The sequence below is a fragment of the Oryza glaberrima genome, chromosome 6 (genome assembly GCF_000147395.1).
Source record: "Oryza glaberrima chromosome 6, OglaRS2, whole genome shotgun sequence".
Lineage (NCBI taxonomy): Eukaryota > Viridiplantae > Streptophyta > Magnoliopsida > Poales > Poaceae > Oryza > Oryza glaberrima.
Genome location: NC_068331.1, coordinates 7147332 through 7162527, shown reverse-complemented (window position 1 = coordinate 7162527; position 15196 = coordinate 7147332). Strand labels below are relative to the sequence as shown.

Below are 15196 nucleotides of genomic sequence, written 5' to 3'. Positions count from 1 at the left end.
TGACTTAACCGCCATGTCAGATGAAGCCGGGGTCAACCATCGAAGGATCTAAAGCGAACGGTTTTATACATTGAGGAATACCATATATGTGGTTTTGCGGTTGGAGGACGATTTTGTAACTCGATGACAAGTTGAGGGGCCTTCGGTGTACCTTTTCAACTCCAAAGTTTAACTTTCTCGTTTTTCTGTTAGCATGCTTTTCAAACTATTAAATGATGCGTTTTTCGCAAAATTTTTCTATATAGAAGTTGTCTAAAAAATTTAAATAAATCTATTTTTCAAGTTTATAATTATTAATACTAAGTTAATTATAAGCGAATGAGGATCGTCGTTTCACGTGCGGTATAAATACTGACATATAGACCTACTCAAATGGGCCCATATATAAGTAATCCAAGTTAGAGGTTCGGAGTGAGATCCGGTGCAGTTGATACTACTACCGCAACTTTAGCTGTTGCTGTACGTTTTGATCGTTGGATTGATGAAGTGAAAGGCTCAGATCTGCTTGCAACCCTATTGCACCTCTGACGCTACAGCAATCGCTACAGTAAAGATTCCCCTACAGTAATTTGTGAACAGTATTTCGCAGCAGTCTGAGTCGTTAGTTTTTTATCCATCCACCGAACCGCAACTGCTAAAGTTGCAGTTGTTACTGCGACTGCACCAGATCTCATGCACACCCTTTCTATAACACCTATAAAAAAACGTACACTGTATATACACTCACTGTAACGTCATGCACACCCTTAAAAAATTGGTGTCCACTAACACTAAATTTATAACTAAAATCCTACTCCCTCCGTTCATAAATATTTGACCGCTTAGTCTTATTTAAAAATTTAGTAATTATTAATTTTTTTTATTATTTGATCCATCGTTAAATATATTTTTATTATACATATAGTTTTACATATTTTATAAAAGTTTTTAATAAGATGAACAGTCAAATATGTTTAAAAAAAGTAAATGGCGTCAAATATGTAGGGGCGGAGGATGTAATAAAGCGTATAACCGATCAACTAGCCATATGCCAACAGGCGCAACAGGGCGGGCAGCAGCGTCATGAGCGGCCGGCTGTTGGAGCAACACTCGATGGAAATGAACCAATCAGCTATAGTTTCACACATGACGGAATCACCCAAGAAAAAGAAAAACACAATACAGCCTGGATTAGGATGTCGTTTCATGTGGATCCATTCCAATTATCTTATCTCTCAATCTATCAACAAACACCCTCCTAAAAAAAACTATACGCATATGTGCCATCACAAGCACAGCTTTTCCTAAGATTCGAAGCTACTTTAATTAATCAATCCATGCATGTGCATGTTGCAATCATTTTTAATTTTTATCTATACACAGCAATTAATCAATTAACCATTCATAAAACAAAGAAAAACTAATTAATCCAAACCAAAAAAAAACACAAAAAAGCACTCTACCAAATGACCAACCAAACCAAAGCGATGGAAATGGTCACTGGAAATGTGGTGCTGCCGTGCCTACAACCACGCTAGCGACAACCCGACGAGCAAGCCCGCGGCGCCGTCGAGCAAGCCTCGCCACGGCCGGGAGAGCTCGCCGGCGCCGGCGCTGTCCATCTCCCGGCTGCTCGTCGCCGGCGGCGTGACGCCCTTGAAGTTGGGGTTGTTCCCGTACAGGCCCTGGATGCCGGCGACGTCGTCGGTGGCGAGGTTCACCTTCTTGGTGCGCGACGTGAGCGTCGGGAACATGATGGAGTCCGCCGCCGACGAGTGGCCGAGGCCGAGGATGTGGCCGATCTCGTGCACCGCCACGGACTCCAGGTCGACGGCGGCGTTCGACGACGCCCGCGTCACGTCGCCGCCGGCCACCCACGCCTCCGAGGCGTCCAGGTGGAGGCGCCCGTTGGTCGGCGAGAACGCGTGCGCCAGCGTGCCGAGCGGCCCGTCGAACGCCTCGCCGTCGCCGTGGTCGCCGCCGTAGAACCCGATGGTGATGTCGGCGTCGGCCGCCGACGCGGCCTCCGTGAAGTTGAGCGTCGTCGCCGACGACCACCGCGCGAACGCGCTCGCGAACACCTTGCTCAGCGTCGCCCGGTCGATGGACGTCTGCGACGTCGCCGTGATCGCGTACCTCAGCGTCGTCCTCGACCGCGGCCACCGCGGCGAGCCGGGAAAGTAGGAGTACAGCCCGCGGCCGCGGACGCCGCCGCCGCCGCCCATGGTGGACGTGCCGTTCACGACGTCGGCGACGCCGCACCGCGGCGCCATCATCTGGGACACGGTCGCCGCGTCGAGGTCGCCGGTGACGTCGAGGCCGAAGTTCCCCTGGTACATCTTGATTGCCAGCTCCATGTCGGCGTCGAACAGGTCATTGAACGACGGCGACGACGACGACGGATAGGAGAGGTAGCCGAAGTGCCATAGGTAGTCCTTGAGCTTGCCAAGGCCCTGCCTCTCGTCGCCGAAGTGGCATCCGGAGAGGTTCTTGAACGCCGACCATGGATTGGTGAGAGACTTGATGTCCGGGAGACCGGCCGGCAAGGCGAACGCCGGTTGCACCGGCGAGACGGCGATCGCCGTGACGACGGCGAGGAGGACGACGACGAGAGGGGAGGTGGTGGTGGCCATTGCAGCTATGGTTCTTCGGCGAGGTAAAGAGGTTTGAAGAGGCAAAGGCAGTGAATCAGCTTGTGTTTATAGCTTGACGAGTCCAAAGAAGACTGACTACCAAGTCAGCCAACGTAGCCGCGTGTAGCCGGCTAAGTAAATATGTTTGGTTTGTTTTTGTTCTAATTGTACTAATAATTTGGTAGGGTTTGGTTTGGTCAAGGTCGGAATTAGTCTCCTGTGTTTTGTTGCAATCGATATGTGAGATGACCCCCATGTGCTGATGTGCACAATGGGTGTATTAATTCCAGGAAAGTGAGAGGGGAGGAAGGTTCATTCTACTTGGGCTAGATATGCTTAATTTTTGTTTTGGTAGGTTAGTGCACGCAAAAGTGAAGGATTTATAAGTATTTAACTGTTCAAGAAACGTGTGTGTACGTGTTCAACTGTTCAAGCAATGTGATTTTATATGATTTAAATTTCAAAGAAAGAAAGAAAAGCTTCTTTCAGCTGTTGTTTTAACCAACAAAATATGTTGACAGAGTCTTTGAAGTATGGAATAGAACAACGAATTTCATTATAACAACTTTGCGCCGTAGCAGTTGAAAACTTTGGGATGTATCCTACTAACAACATATATATTTCTATGTCGTTCACAAGGAACAAAGATAGTCAACGGAAAATGGATGGTACAACAAGCAATTCATGATATTTTTCTACTGCCACATTGTTACAGTGACAATCCTAGAAATTATTACACTTACAAAAAATGCTTAACGATTTGTTAGTCTGATTCATCACATAACTGATATCAGGACGGTGGAACAATCCTTCCATGATTTATGAATAATCCTTCCAGCCGATATCATTCAAGTGAGGCTAACCACGGATTTCAGCTTTTGGCTATTGTAAAGTGAACACGCTTCTCATAAGGGCATCTTCGAAGGAGTACCTGGATAACACCAGCTGCATGTTTCAGCTTAAGCAAATATAAATTTCTTCAATGATTGCATCTTAGGAGTACCTGGATGCCGCGGGTATTTCTTTGGAGTAACGCGCTCCTTTATGTACACAACAGCCGTTCGTTGACCATGAGGTCCCATAGATTCAACTGTGAATGGATAGAGGGTTAAGTTGTTGGGAGTATATGATTATTACATACTCATGAATTAGTAAAGCGATCAGGTCAAAAACATCATCTACTCTTCGATCAACATGGTTATATATGTTACTAGCCATTAATTAGTAAATGGGTCAAGTCAATAATTGCGTCTGCTCTCCAAATCAACATAGATATTGCATTCCACATTTCTTTCGTTACACAAAGTTTCATGCACACTAGCATTTTCTCCCTATTTTGAGTCACTAGTTGAAATACCACGTAGAGTGCAAATAACAAATAGAATAAAAAATGTGCAATAGAATTTCACAATCTTCATAACCAGATAGCATAGCATACCGTCACATACTTCTAACATGGAGGCACCCAACTTATGTACTGCGCTTTTAGCATTTTTTATTTCTTCCTGTCACAACAAAATAGGAAATTATATTAGCATAAGTTAATTTTATTTGAATGCAAAATAGGCTAATGCACAAAAGACTTACATGGGGATTGTGTCCTTTCGCAGCTATAAATAAACCATCAATTCGGACCAATGGGAGGCAGTACTCGGCTACAAGGAGAAGACTTAATTGCTATAAGATGCCTCATAACAGGAGAAAATAAAAAGGTTGCGTACCTAAAACTTTCAGTTCTGCAACTGCTCTTGCTACTGCTACGTCAAATGCCTCTCGGAAATCCAGACTTTGGCCAACATTCTGTCCTATAAGGCAAGTAAAATGGTCAAAATATAACAAAGATACCGTGGCACTAGCTGGGAAGACATGGTATGTTTCATGGTAATCGTTAAAAATGTGTTCAGCACCAAATCTCTTCCATCATGAAGCACAACATGTTTCTTGATTCATTAATTTCCATGGTGTCCTTTTCCCTAACCAAAAAAAACACTAGGGGGAACCCCAACATCCATGATGTCCATTTGTCATTAATTTAGTAGGTGCACACTGACCTTAAAATCTAAACTCCATCAGAGACAAATTGTTTCCATTATGCAATCAGATGCACAATTTGAAGTTAAACAACCAAAATTCATTGCAAAACTATTTTGCTCAAACAAAAGCTAACCTCAGCTCGGTCACACACCACATCCACATTTGACAACCCCATGACCTCGACAGCATGCTCCAAGAACAAGCACCGTTTCTGCATCGATTCCAACAGCATAAATTTCCAACCTGAAACAGACGAAATCCACATCGCAGCATCATAATTCATAACCAACCAAAGAGCAAACTTCTCCATCACATCAACCGATCGATTGGGTGAAGAAGAAATCGATTTCTTACGCGGGCGCGCAACAGCGAGGATCAGGCCGGGGAGCCCAGCACCGGAGCCGACATCGACAAGCCTCATCCCACCCAAATCGCCGCGGTACGCGCGCTCGAGCGGGGGCAGCACGGCGAGGGAGTCGGCCACGTGGCGCGTCATGACCTCGTCCTCGTCGGTGACGGCGGTGAGGTTCATCCTCTGAGCACAGGAGCGACGACCAATGGCCGCGTAAGCCGCCTAGGGTTTACGGTGACCGAAACCGAATTGGTGAGAGAGAGGAGTTCTCGAGATGGAGAGGGGACCTGGTTCCAGTCGAGGAGGGCGTCCACGTAGAGGGAAACCTGGCGCTGCTGGGACGGCGAGAGGCGGGTGGTGGAGGCGGCGGCGGCGGGTGCGGCGGCGGCGGTGGTGTGGGTCCTCGGGTGGTGGAGGATTGTGTAGCGGAGTTGGTCGTGGCGGTGGCGGCGGCGGCCTAGGAAGAGGTGAGGGAGGAGGAAACGGCGGGCGGCGGAGGCGGCGGCGCTGCTGCTGCTGAAGCAGCAGAGGGACATCTCTGCAAGCCTCCTGGGCGACGGCGACGGCGGCGGCGGCTGGCCGGCGGCGGGAGCGACGCGGTGAGGATTGGGTTTGGGTGAGGTAGTGACGTGTCCAGGCGTTAGTCCTCCGTTCGCCTTCCGGTTGCATTAACGGAAGCTGGAAATACGCTTTCTGACTCGTAGAAATGTCCCCTAAAAGGCTTCTTCACTTTGTGCCCAAATTAACCGTACATAACGTTAGAACTTGTTTAGTCGTTTGGTTCAATACCATCAAATGTTAGGAGTTCAAAAACCTAAATAAGTTTGACACTACCAATTTAATAGAGGAAAGTAGCATTTGGCTTGATGCTAATAAAAAGCCAAAAGCCCAAAATCAAGTTTGATTGTAATCTAGAAAGTGCCAAGTTAAACATTGGCAATGTCAATTATTTGGCTTCAAAATAATTTAAGCTATCAAAATATTGGTAGGACACATTTTAACATTATCAAATTATGGTAGTATTGACATTGTTTGGTTTGATGCCTTTACCAAGTTTTGGTAGAGTTTTAAGAGAAGAAGATTTCAAAAATATCAAAATTTGGTAAGATAGCAACAATTGAAGTGCATTTATATTTTAGAAGTGTGTTTAGTATTCCGATCGAACAAATACTCTTCTCATTTCTTAAGCTGTTAAATAATACATATTTATTTCAAAAAAATTATATAGAAATATCCTGGGGGCACTTTTTTTTAAATCTTTATATCTTAAATAATTGTTGTAAAATCAGAATAATCTACTTGATCCTTGATCCAAAACATATGGAACATTCTCCATAAGAGTGAATTCACATATGAGAAATTCATATAAAGCAGATTTTTTTTCTTTATTATGTTTCCATAAAATGAGAAAACTTGAGTACCAACACATATGAGATTCATGTAATTATTAAAAATAGGATTCACTCTACGTCCTGAACTAGTAAAATAAATTTGCTACGGTAATTCAACTACATGAATTGTACCAAGTAGAGAAGCCGCAACTAATTTTACTGGGCCTTGGAAAATACCATTGTGATCATAACCTCATCTGGTCATTCTAGATCTAATGGTGTAAAAGAGTAGCATTATACTACAGCAAAACATTTCAATCCTACGAGATATGATGGCAAGAGATGAACAACATAATGGTATAAATGTTTTATCACTTGAGGTTGAGGTCTATATTTGATGATTATAATAACCTTATAAAATCAGTCAAAATGTCAAAAGACTATGTGCACCCATCTCCTCTCTTAATCATGTGATTGTTTTCTCCGCTACTCACTTTTTTCCTTAGAAAGATCTCTCCTTCACCAATCAAATCATTACCTTATTGCTCACTTAAACTCTAGCACACTTTTACTACCACGTTCATCCTACTCCTCCCACCTAGTACCGCTCAAACTCTTACTTATTGTAGTTGAAATGTTGAAAAAGTTCGATTCATTTTGCTCACTGGAAAATGTCGCAACTTTCTCTAGTTAATGTTGAAATTTAACATTCTTTTCTTATTCACTAAACGAAAATAAGACATCATATAGCGTTTGCATCTTTTAACTCACTAATTATCTATTTTCCAGACATGACTATTAAACTCTAATAATACAAATATATAAAATCTTACCCATAAATTATTTTGGTTAATTTGTTTTTTTCCCTCCTTTTTTCAGCCATAGCTCAACCAATAGCTTATTTCTGCGATCTAATTCAACAATCAGCAATACAATGTTGAGAATGTTCCATTGTAGAATTTTAATCATTCTCACCAGTAAACTTCGTGGTTTTGTCGGAGCTGGCTCCGCATCGGACGTCCGATATTTTTCCTAATATCGGACGCCTGGTTTGCTTGCTGCTGACATATGCATGTCATCCTGCCGCGCGCCTATAATTGCAACTCTGTAGCATGCAGCATCCGTGTTAGCCTGTGCAGCATGCGTGTCAGCGTGTGCACTATATGTAGCAAATCCTGTAACAAGTCTACACTACACTATATAACATGTATTAGTTAGTATTATATTAGCATTTAGAAACCTTTTAGGTGACTTACTTTTCATGTCATTTATCCGATCGATGTTTCGATCGTATCGTTGTATTTGTTATAATTAAATCTTTACAACAACATCTCAAATGATTATATTTTGATTAAAAAATATATATGTTTCCAGCATTATAATTCAACGTTTTAGGAATCAGAAACAAATGTTTCAGTTGGAACTCGACAATGTTGCATATTTTTTATGTCTTTTTAACGATGGGTTCTTTGAGTGTTGCACACACGAGATGTTTCAAATAGGTATTTTGTGATGTTTCATTATTTCATTTGTGAATGTTACACGAGGTGTTTCTTGCATGTCTCAGCAAATACATTGTAGGTAATATTTATAAATGAAATAGTGAAACATTAGAAAATACCTGTTAAAACATCTGAACAATACTATCTATGACTATGACATTAAATAAAGATCCGTTGCAATAGAAAATTTAAAATTTGCAACAAAGTGAAATCCTAATCGGAACATTTATTTCTCACACGTGAAACATATAATTTTAACAATTTTAACGATTGAAACATATATGTATATTTCATCGGAATATGATCATGTGAGATCTTGTTATAGAGATTTAATTGTAACGAATATAACGGTGAAATCAAATCATAAATCGGATAAATAGTATGGGAGAAAATATTGTTTGAAAATGAAGTTTGTATCTATTTCTTTGCATGTTGTATAATGTCACATCATCATCAAACATATCTACGTAGACATGTAACGATGCCGCGCCCGCGTCCGATGATAGCGTCTTGCGTCGGACGCTCGGCGCAAAGCATTTACCGGTTTTGTCCGCTCTATATGATGAAAATTCACCAATTTATACTTTTCACACCTCCACTCCTCCAGCCCAAATTTGACGTGTCATCCGACGTTTTGCATCTCATCTGATCCCCCGTTCACAGCACAAGCCCAGGTGCACCTGCCACCTGCAAAGTTTCGTCAACAGAGCCGGCCTCCCGTCGCTGCTCCCAACCGCTGACTCCCACTCGCCGCGATCCGATCGCCACCTGCCCTCCCCTCCCAGATCCACCGCCGCGGAAACCTCACCGGCGCCGGCGACGCGAGGGCACCATGCCGGGCCTCCTCGAGTACTCCGCGGGCGGCCTGGGCCTCCTGGCGCTCGCGGCGCTCGAGTCCCTCCCGCTCCGCCCCCTCCTCCTCCCCGCCGCCGCGGCGTCGCACCTCCCGCGCCGCCTCGGCCTCGCCACGCCGCTGCACCTCCGCCACCTCCTCGCGGGGATCGTCTCCGCGCTCTTCCTCCTCTCCGCGCTCTTCTCCGCGCGACACCACCTCTCCCTCCCGACGCTCGCCGCCACCGCGCTGTTCCTCCTCTACGCGCTGGCCCCCCTCGCCCCGCTCCGCGCGCCGCTCCCGCTCCCCTTGCTCGACCTCGTCCTCGCCGCCGCGTTCGCGCAGGAGCTCCTGCTCTTCGCCCACCGCAGGCCCTCCACCGCCGCCGGGATCGAGAACCGGTACTTCGACCTCTTCCTCGTCCCCGTCGCCGTCTGCCTCGTCGCCACGCTACTCGCCGCGCACGACCCCGAGGCCGCGCCGCCCCGCCTCGCGCGCGCCGCGGGGCTGGCGCTGCAGGGCACATGGATGGTCCAGATGGGGTTCTCCTTCTTCACCAGCGCCGTCGCCCAGGGGTGCGCGCTCCACGCCCAGAGCCGCGTCGACTACACCATCAAGTGCCGCACCCACGACGACTACCACCGCGCGCGCTCCGCGGCCACGCTGCAGTTCAACGGCCACCTCGCGCTGCTCGTGCTCGCCGGCGCGGCGGCGTACGGCGCTGCCGTCTCAAGAAGAAACCAGCCGCCGAGCGGGTACAGGATGCTGAGCAAGGAGGTGCAGATGGAAGGGATGCCGCTGCATTCGCAGTTCACATTGGATTCAGACGAAGAGAAGGAAGATGAAAGGATCACCAATTCGGCAATGCCGGTGGCGAATGGATCGGGGTCGCATCACGAGATCACGGTGCAAACCTCTGATTCCAAGTGATGAGACTGTGAATTACGCGGCGATTTTTCGGTGTACAATAGCTCAGCCAAGGAGGATATCTGCCAAGCTAGCTGCAGGGTGTGTTTTCAGTATGATGTTCAGTTTTGATGCTTTATTACTTCAGAATTCACCATATATGTGCAGAGAATCAGATCTTGCTCAGTTTGATCTGCATACATCAAATTTAACTTGTGCATTAGATTTAGCTACTGTACAATATTGTAATGTTGTGATTTCAGATAGCACTTTCGGAAATAAAATTGACAGGACTTTGTATTTGAATAACCAAGCCTGAAACCCTTTTAGTCCATACTACTCCAATTGGCTGACTAGTTGGTGCTAGCAAGTATGATATAAACTTTGTGGCAATTATGACCAAACTATTTCAGCTTATAGTGATATCAATCTGTCTGCTTCTAATAAGATGATCAATATGCTGACAAGAATTATGGATTCCATGATTCTAAGCCAAAAGCCCAAATCCTGCTTGGCCTGGAAACTGAACCCAATTAACCCCTTTTCTGATCCATTCATTTTTCCAAGCAGGCAGCTTCCCTCTTCAATATACTTCATCATGTCAATTATCAGGCAACAGAAATTCTAGTCACAATTTACGTGGTACTTCAAGTTCCGTAGCTATGGTTTTCTCTTGCTCGGTGATTTCATCTCTTGAGCACAGGAAGAACCCAAGAAGACTGCAAACTGCGTCGGTGTATGGTCCTCCAGCTCCAGTCACAAATTTGAGAGGGCATTGAGAGAGATTACTGGCAGGGAACAGTTATCTGTATGTGCAATAATACCTAATGATACCATGCTTGTCATAAGGTCGTTTATGTTGTAGTACTGGTATCCATTTCTTGGTTGTTTCATTTGTTTGTTGATATCTGAAAACTTGTGGGCTGGCTGACAACATGCTGTCTCCTCTCCTGGATGTGTATTTTTGTTTGCTGCAGGTATTGTTTGTGCTAGTTGCTCAGTGTATATTAAGAGATTAATGTTGACTTGGATGTGATCCACTTTTCATCATATCGATTCACTCATCTACTGATCCTTAATGACTGCTATTATTTTGAATCACATGTTTGTGTGACGGTGATTTTAGTGTGGAAGCTTCAAGTTATTGTTTCTTTATTCATTTGGTGAACTGATGAATTTCCTAGTGTTAGCCGACATGTTATTTACGATATATGGCAAAACTGATCCATATAAATGGGATCCACATACATAGACTTTAACTATGACAATCCTCTCAACATACATATACATAGATACACTGAGGCATTAGAGAAAAAAAGAGTAGTAGAGATAGATGATATTATTTATTTCATATGAGTAGATCATCCGAAAGACTTAACAAGACTACTTCCACAATATATAATAGCCACAAGGGGTTTAATACCTCTCCTATTATCACATTGTGGTTGCCCTTACAATTTGTTTGTTTGAATGTGCTTGTGTACAGAATGATTAATCCCTCGTGTCTCAACATTAACTTCAAATATACTAGAACTGCATTTAAATAATTTATATAGATTTTGGAAAAAGAATCAATATCAAACTATAATATAAAGGATAAAACTCAAAAATGTAACCTACCAAAAGTATCTTTTCCAAAAACAGATGTTAAATGGGATTTAAAGTACTTTAAAAAGAATAATTTTAAATATTAACTTAAATTATTGAAAATTATGAATTTAATGGAGTCTTATTAGTATAACAATAGGTTTAGATGGTGTAATGATATTATTTTCAGAATTTTTTTTGTTAAAACAACTCTAGCTCAAATAGTTACACCAAATGAAAATTAGGTATTTATTACAAAGACAATATTTTGGACAAAATTCAAAAGACCTATAAGTTTTAAATAATTGGTTTTTTGGGTTAATTTATTAAAGAAATATTTAGATGACGTTGATATTAGAGAAAGTCAAAGTCTTGAACTAGATACTTTGAGGTATTAGTTGATACTTGTGAGGTACTAGGCGATACTTGTGATATCAGCCTCTGATACCGGTGGGTTCGAATGATTCCTGTGAGGTATTAGGTGATACCTGTGAGGTACTAAGCAATACTTGCGATATCAGGTTTTGATACCGGTGGGTATCCGATGATTCCTGTGAGGTATCAGGTATTACTTGCGAGGTACAAGCGATACTTGTGATATTAGGTTTTGATACCGGTGAGGTATCAGATGATACTTGCGAGGTACCAGGCGAGATACTTGAGGGATTAGACTGATACCCATCAATCTTGCTCCACCATTTCCTCTTCTTGGCCATGCAACTCTAGGATCAGCAGCTGCTCCTGCTCCATCATATTCCCCTGCCGCACATCAGGACGAAGGTAGTTCAGGCACCACAGCAAACAACTCTTCCCCGCCCACTTCAGCCTTTGCACGGAACTTACTAACGCAGCACGCGAGTGCTTCTAGTGGCCCTCACCATGGGCAGCGATGTAGTTGACAAGGAGCAGGTCCTCTACCATCCATGCCCTGCACTGGAGGTCAGGTACTTGATCATCCACGCCTCGCACCGGAGGTCATCGCTGGCAGCCCTCCTCTTTGAGCAGGTCCTCCTCCATACCCTGCCGCTGGCGGTTGCATCCTCCTCACTGAGCAGGTCCTCCTCCATGGCCCGTGCTGGAGGTCGTCACTAGCGACCGCCTCCTCCTCGCGACTTCTGTGGATGGGTAGGGGACAAGGGGATCCTGACATAAAGCATCCCTCCAAAAATATCTTCTAAGAACTTCTTAGTACAATATCACAAGTATGGATTGTTCATTTGATAGAGATAAACAAGTAGGGAAAAGTAAAAGTAAGTAGAAATAAGACTATAAAAGGATAAATAAAGAAATAAGTACATTATACAACCCTACACTTTGGTAGAAGTCTGAAAATCAACTCAAACTTCAAAATTGAATAATATTCAACAATAAACTTTATAAAACATACCAAAAAGTTTGTGGACAGTCGCATGTACCATTTTCCATGCCCTTCTTCCTCACTCTCTTGAGCAAACATAGAAATATCACAAAGCATCAAACACTAGGGCAGGTTGGTGGGGAGAGCTCTTTCAAGATGTGACATGTACAACTCCACAATCGAGGTTAACCCTATCTATTCATTCTCATTTCTGAAACATATGACATACTAAATTTTCTAGAAGGAAATACAAAGTACTAAACTACCATCATGATATGTAATTATCATATTGCGGAAAATTCTTGTATCTCTAGATCATTATCATGCCTTGTTGGTCGAACAAAGCAAGATGCATGCTTGAATTGTGCAATGTTTTTCACATTGCATAGCTTGGTTGTCCTAATGGCATGTTCTTTATACATGATGGATGATGGATGAAATTGAGCTCATGACAATTGTTTGAGGGCACAAAAAAATGAAGTAAATACTAGAAAGTTTGAAAAGTTGATTTAGATAAGTTTTCTAAGAATACTAATGATGAAAGTTTTTATAAAAATCACGCGGTTTAGAAGTTTGGATAGCATGCCAGTGATAATCCGTCATCCGTTAGCTGAAAAGAACATTGAAGTAGGCAGAAAGGAGGATCCCTTTTTCTTCCACTGATGTGAAGGGCTGCTTCAGAAGTCTCTTTAGCTTTCACGGATAGAATCTACTAGTTGAGACTTGAGAGCTAAGTTGGATCAACATTAGCTTCACTGGAAAATTTTCAGCAGGCTACAAAAGTAGTGTCCCAGAATTGAGAGACAGCCCTGATCAAAGATTAGTAACCAGGCCACTTTTCTCAAGTAGCTTAGTAGCTTGTTCTCACATCACATGACCAGTTGCTCAGCTCAACTGTTTGTTCTTTGGATTCACTTGATACTTACTGTGATATCCACCCCATCTTTTTGAACGTTGCTAACACCTTTCTTGGTTTGGTGAGCATGGCTCTCTCAAAGCTAGTGATCCTATGTATTTTTAGCAAATCGAAGTTAGGCATAGAACTGAACTGGCTCAGCAAGCATTGTAGTCTTATCCTTGCATGATTGCATCAGTCACACAAGTGCTTTTAGAATCTCCAAACAAGATTACAACTTTGTACTTGATTCTGAGTAGACAAGTTCTTTTTTTAGATAATGGAATATAACATTCCGGCCTTTGCTCAAGAGAGCTACAGCCCATTATTACAATCTAGCACTCCACATTAAGTATAGACAAGTTCAATCATCCTATATATGATGCTCATGTATACCTGAAAACATGTGCAAACAAGTTGAATTTTCAATTGCAGTTGATATATGGTAAGCCTCAATCCTCAAGGATTTCAGTTCTTAAGCCATCTTGGGGTTATATAATGTTAACTTGTTAAAACTCATCCAATTGTTCCCCAAAGAATCGTCCAATTGCTCCTGAGATACCCGGTTGTCAGTATCCCGATTCGTATCCTAGTATCTTACGATACTACGATCCTACCAAGCCGAAACGATACCGATCCCACCTAGTATCCTAATTTTCATAGTATCTCGATCCTACTATTCATTACTACTTGATCCTACGAAATCTTAGGTGGTATCCTGATTCTACGATCCCTACAACACTACAAAATATTATTTAAAATAACATGGTTTGAAAATTATGTAACTAAATATGCTCAAATTTATATGAAAATCAGTTAAATATATCAAAACCAACATGGTTTCTCTTGATAAATGTCTCTATTTGCATGACATATATCATTACTATATTTTTTTAATATAGAATGGCTATATATAATTAATATAAATATTAATTAAACTTAAAAAAAGAAAATCTCATAGTATCCCGATACTACGATACGATATTACTTTGAGCAAATTTAGTTACCTAGCATTCCGATCCTGACAACCTTAGATACTCCTAGTTAATTTCTATACCAATCTTCAACTTCACTAAATGCCTTTCTTTTAAAACTCGGTCCCAAGGGGAAAGACCTCTTCCCAGGTATTTCAATCAAGAAGAAACACCTGAAACCAGGGCTGAGAAAGTCCACGGAAGTCAATCCTCCCTACACAAGGAGTCACCCCTATGAATCGGGCCTTAACTTTTGCTTTACGACTGCTGCCTTACACATGAGGGTCCGCTCTTCATAGGTCGATTCTTAACCCATAATTTGATGGGAACCAGTAAGTGACTTTTCCTGTGCGAGACCATAATTTAAAATCCTGGTTGGTAGCTTCACTAAGTGTATTTCTTTTGTCGAGCAACAATACACCGAATGTAAGTGCTCACTCATTTTGCTGTCAATGCAGCCGGCTTTTTCCTGTACAAGCTTCAACAACAGTGGTCCTAGTTCATATATTACATAGTTATCTCCTTATCCCTATTGCTGCTACATCATGTCTTTCGGCCCTTGATTGAACAATACGTACCGAAACATGTTTAAGTGGCTGTCTACCTCCAATACTGTGAGACAAGGATTGGACAAAGTTGCTTCATCTCGTCTTTGGAAAATGACTCTGTAAAAGGAACAGTACTTAAGTAATCTTTATTGCATTGAATTTGCTTATCCATGTGTAAACTGTGCTTCCAATCACTGTTGCTGATGGAGTGGCCATGGCCACTTTATACAAAGTATGTGCGAATAATGCAGCTAATGCTGTCTTTG

At 42.9% G+C, this 15196-nt stretch overlaps 3 protein-coding genes across 4 annotated transcripts; 1 reads left to right on the top strand and 2 right to left on the bottom strand.

The window, feature by feature from the left end:
- Nucleotides 1-1365: 1365 nt before the first annotated feature.
- On the bottom strand, nt 1366-2627 carry LOC127775355 (metalloendoproteinase 2-MMP-like). The gene has a single exon (XM_052301578.1). The coding sequence runs from the start codon at nt 2610-2612 to the stop codon at nt 1503-1505; it is 1110 nt and encodes a 369-aa protein (XP_052157538.1). The 5' UTR covers nt 2613-2627; the 3' UTR covers nt 1366-1502.
- Nucleotides 2628-3137: 510 nt separating this feature from the next.
- On the bottom strand, nt 3138-5678 carry LOC127775356 (uncharacterized). Of its 2 annotated transcripts, none has more exons than XM_052301580.1 (8): nt 5286-5678; nt 5001-5181; nt 4780-4889; nt 4334-4412; nt 4200-4267; nt 4061-4117; nt 3616-3702; nt 3138-3543 (listed from the first exon to the last, which is right to left on the bottom strand). In XM_052301580.1, the coding sequence occupies exons 1-7, from the start codon at nt 5532-5534 to the stop codon at nt 3655-3657; spliced, it is 792 nt and encodes a 263-aa protein (XP_052157540.1). In that variant the 5' UTR covers nt 5535-5678; the 3' UTR covers nt 3138-3543; nt 3616-3654. The 2 variants fall into 2 exon arrangements, with proteins under 2 accessions (XP_052157540.1, XP_052157539.1); XM_052301579.1 differs by having other exon boundaries at nt 4051-4117; nt 5286-5675.
- A 2779-nt stretch (nt 5679-8457) lies between these two features.
- On the top strand, nt 8458-9874 carry LOC127775824 (uncharacterized). Its single transcript, XM_052302131.1, has one exon. The coding sequence runs from the start codon at nt 8664-8666 to the stop codon at nt 9591-9593; it is 930 nt and encodes a 309-aa protein (XP_052158091.1). The 5' UTR covers nt 8458-8663; the 3' UTR covers nt 9594-9874.
- Nucleotides 9875-15196: the final 5322 nt, after the last annotated feature.

Coding starts and splice junctions, on each gene's coding strand:
- LOC127775356 (XM_052301579.1), bottom strand. CDS start 5,534: ATGTCCCTCTGCTGCTTCAGCAGCAGCAGCGCCGCCGCCTCCGCCGCC. Junction 5,182..5,285: donor CCCTCCTCGACTGGAACCAG/GTCCCCTCTCCA, acceptor TCCTGTGCTCAG/AGGATGAACCTCACCGCCGT. Junction 3,544..3,615: donor GAAATACCCGCGGCATCCAG/GTACTCCTAAGA, acceptor GGTGTTATCCAG/GTACTCCTTCGAAGATGCCC.
- LOC127775355 (XM_052301578.1), bottom strand. CDS start 2,612: ATGGCCACCACCACCTCCCCTCTCGTCGTCGTCCTCCTCGCCGTCGTC.
- LOC127775824 (XM_052302131.1), top strand. CDS start 8,664: ATGCCGGGCCTCCTCGAGTACTCCGCGGGCGGCCTGGGCCTCCTGGCG.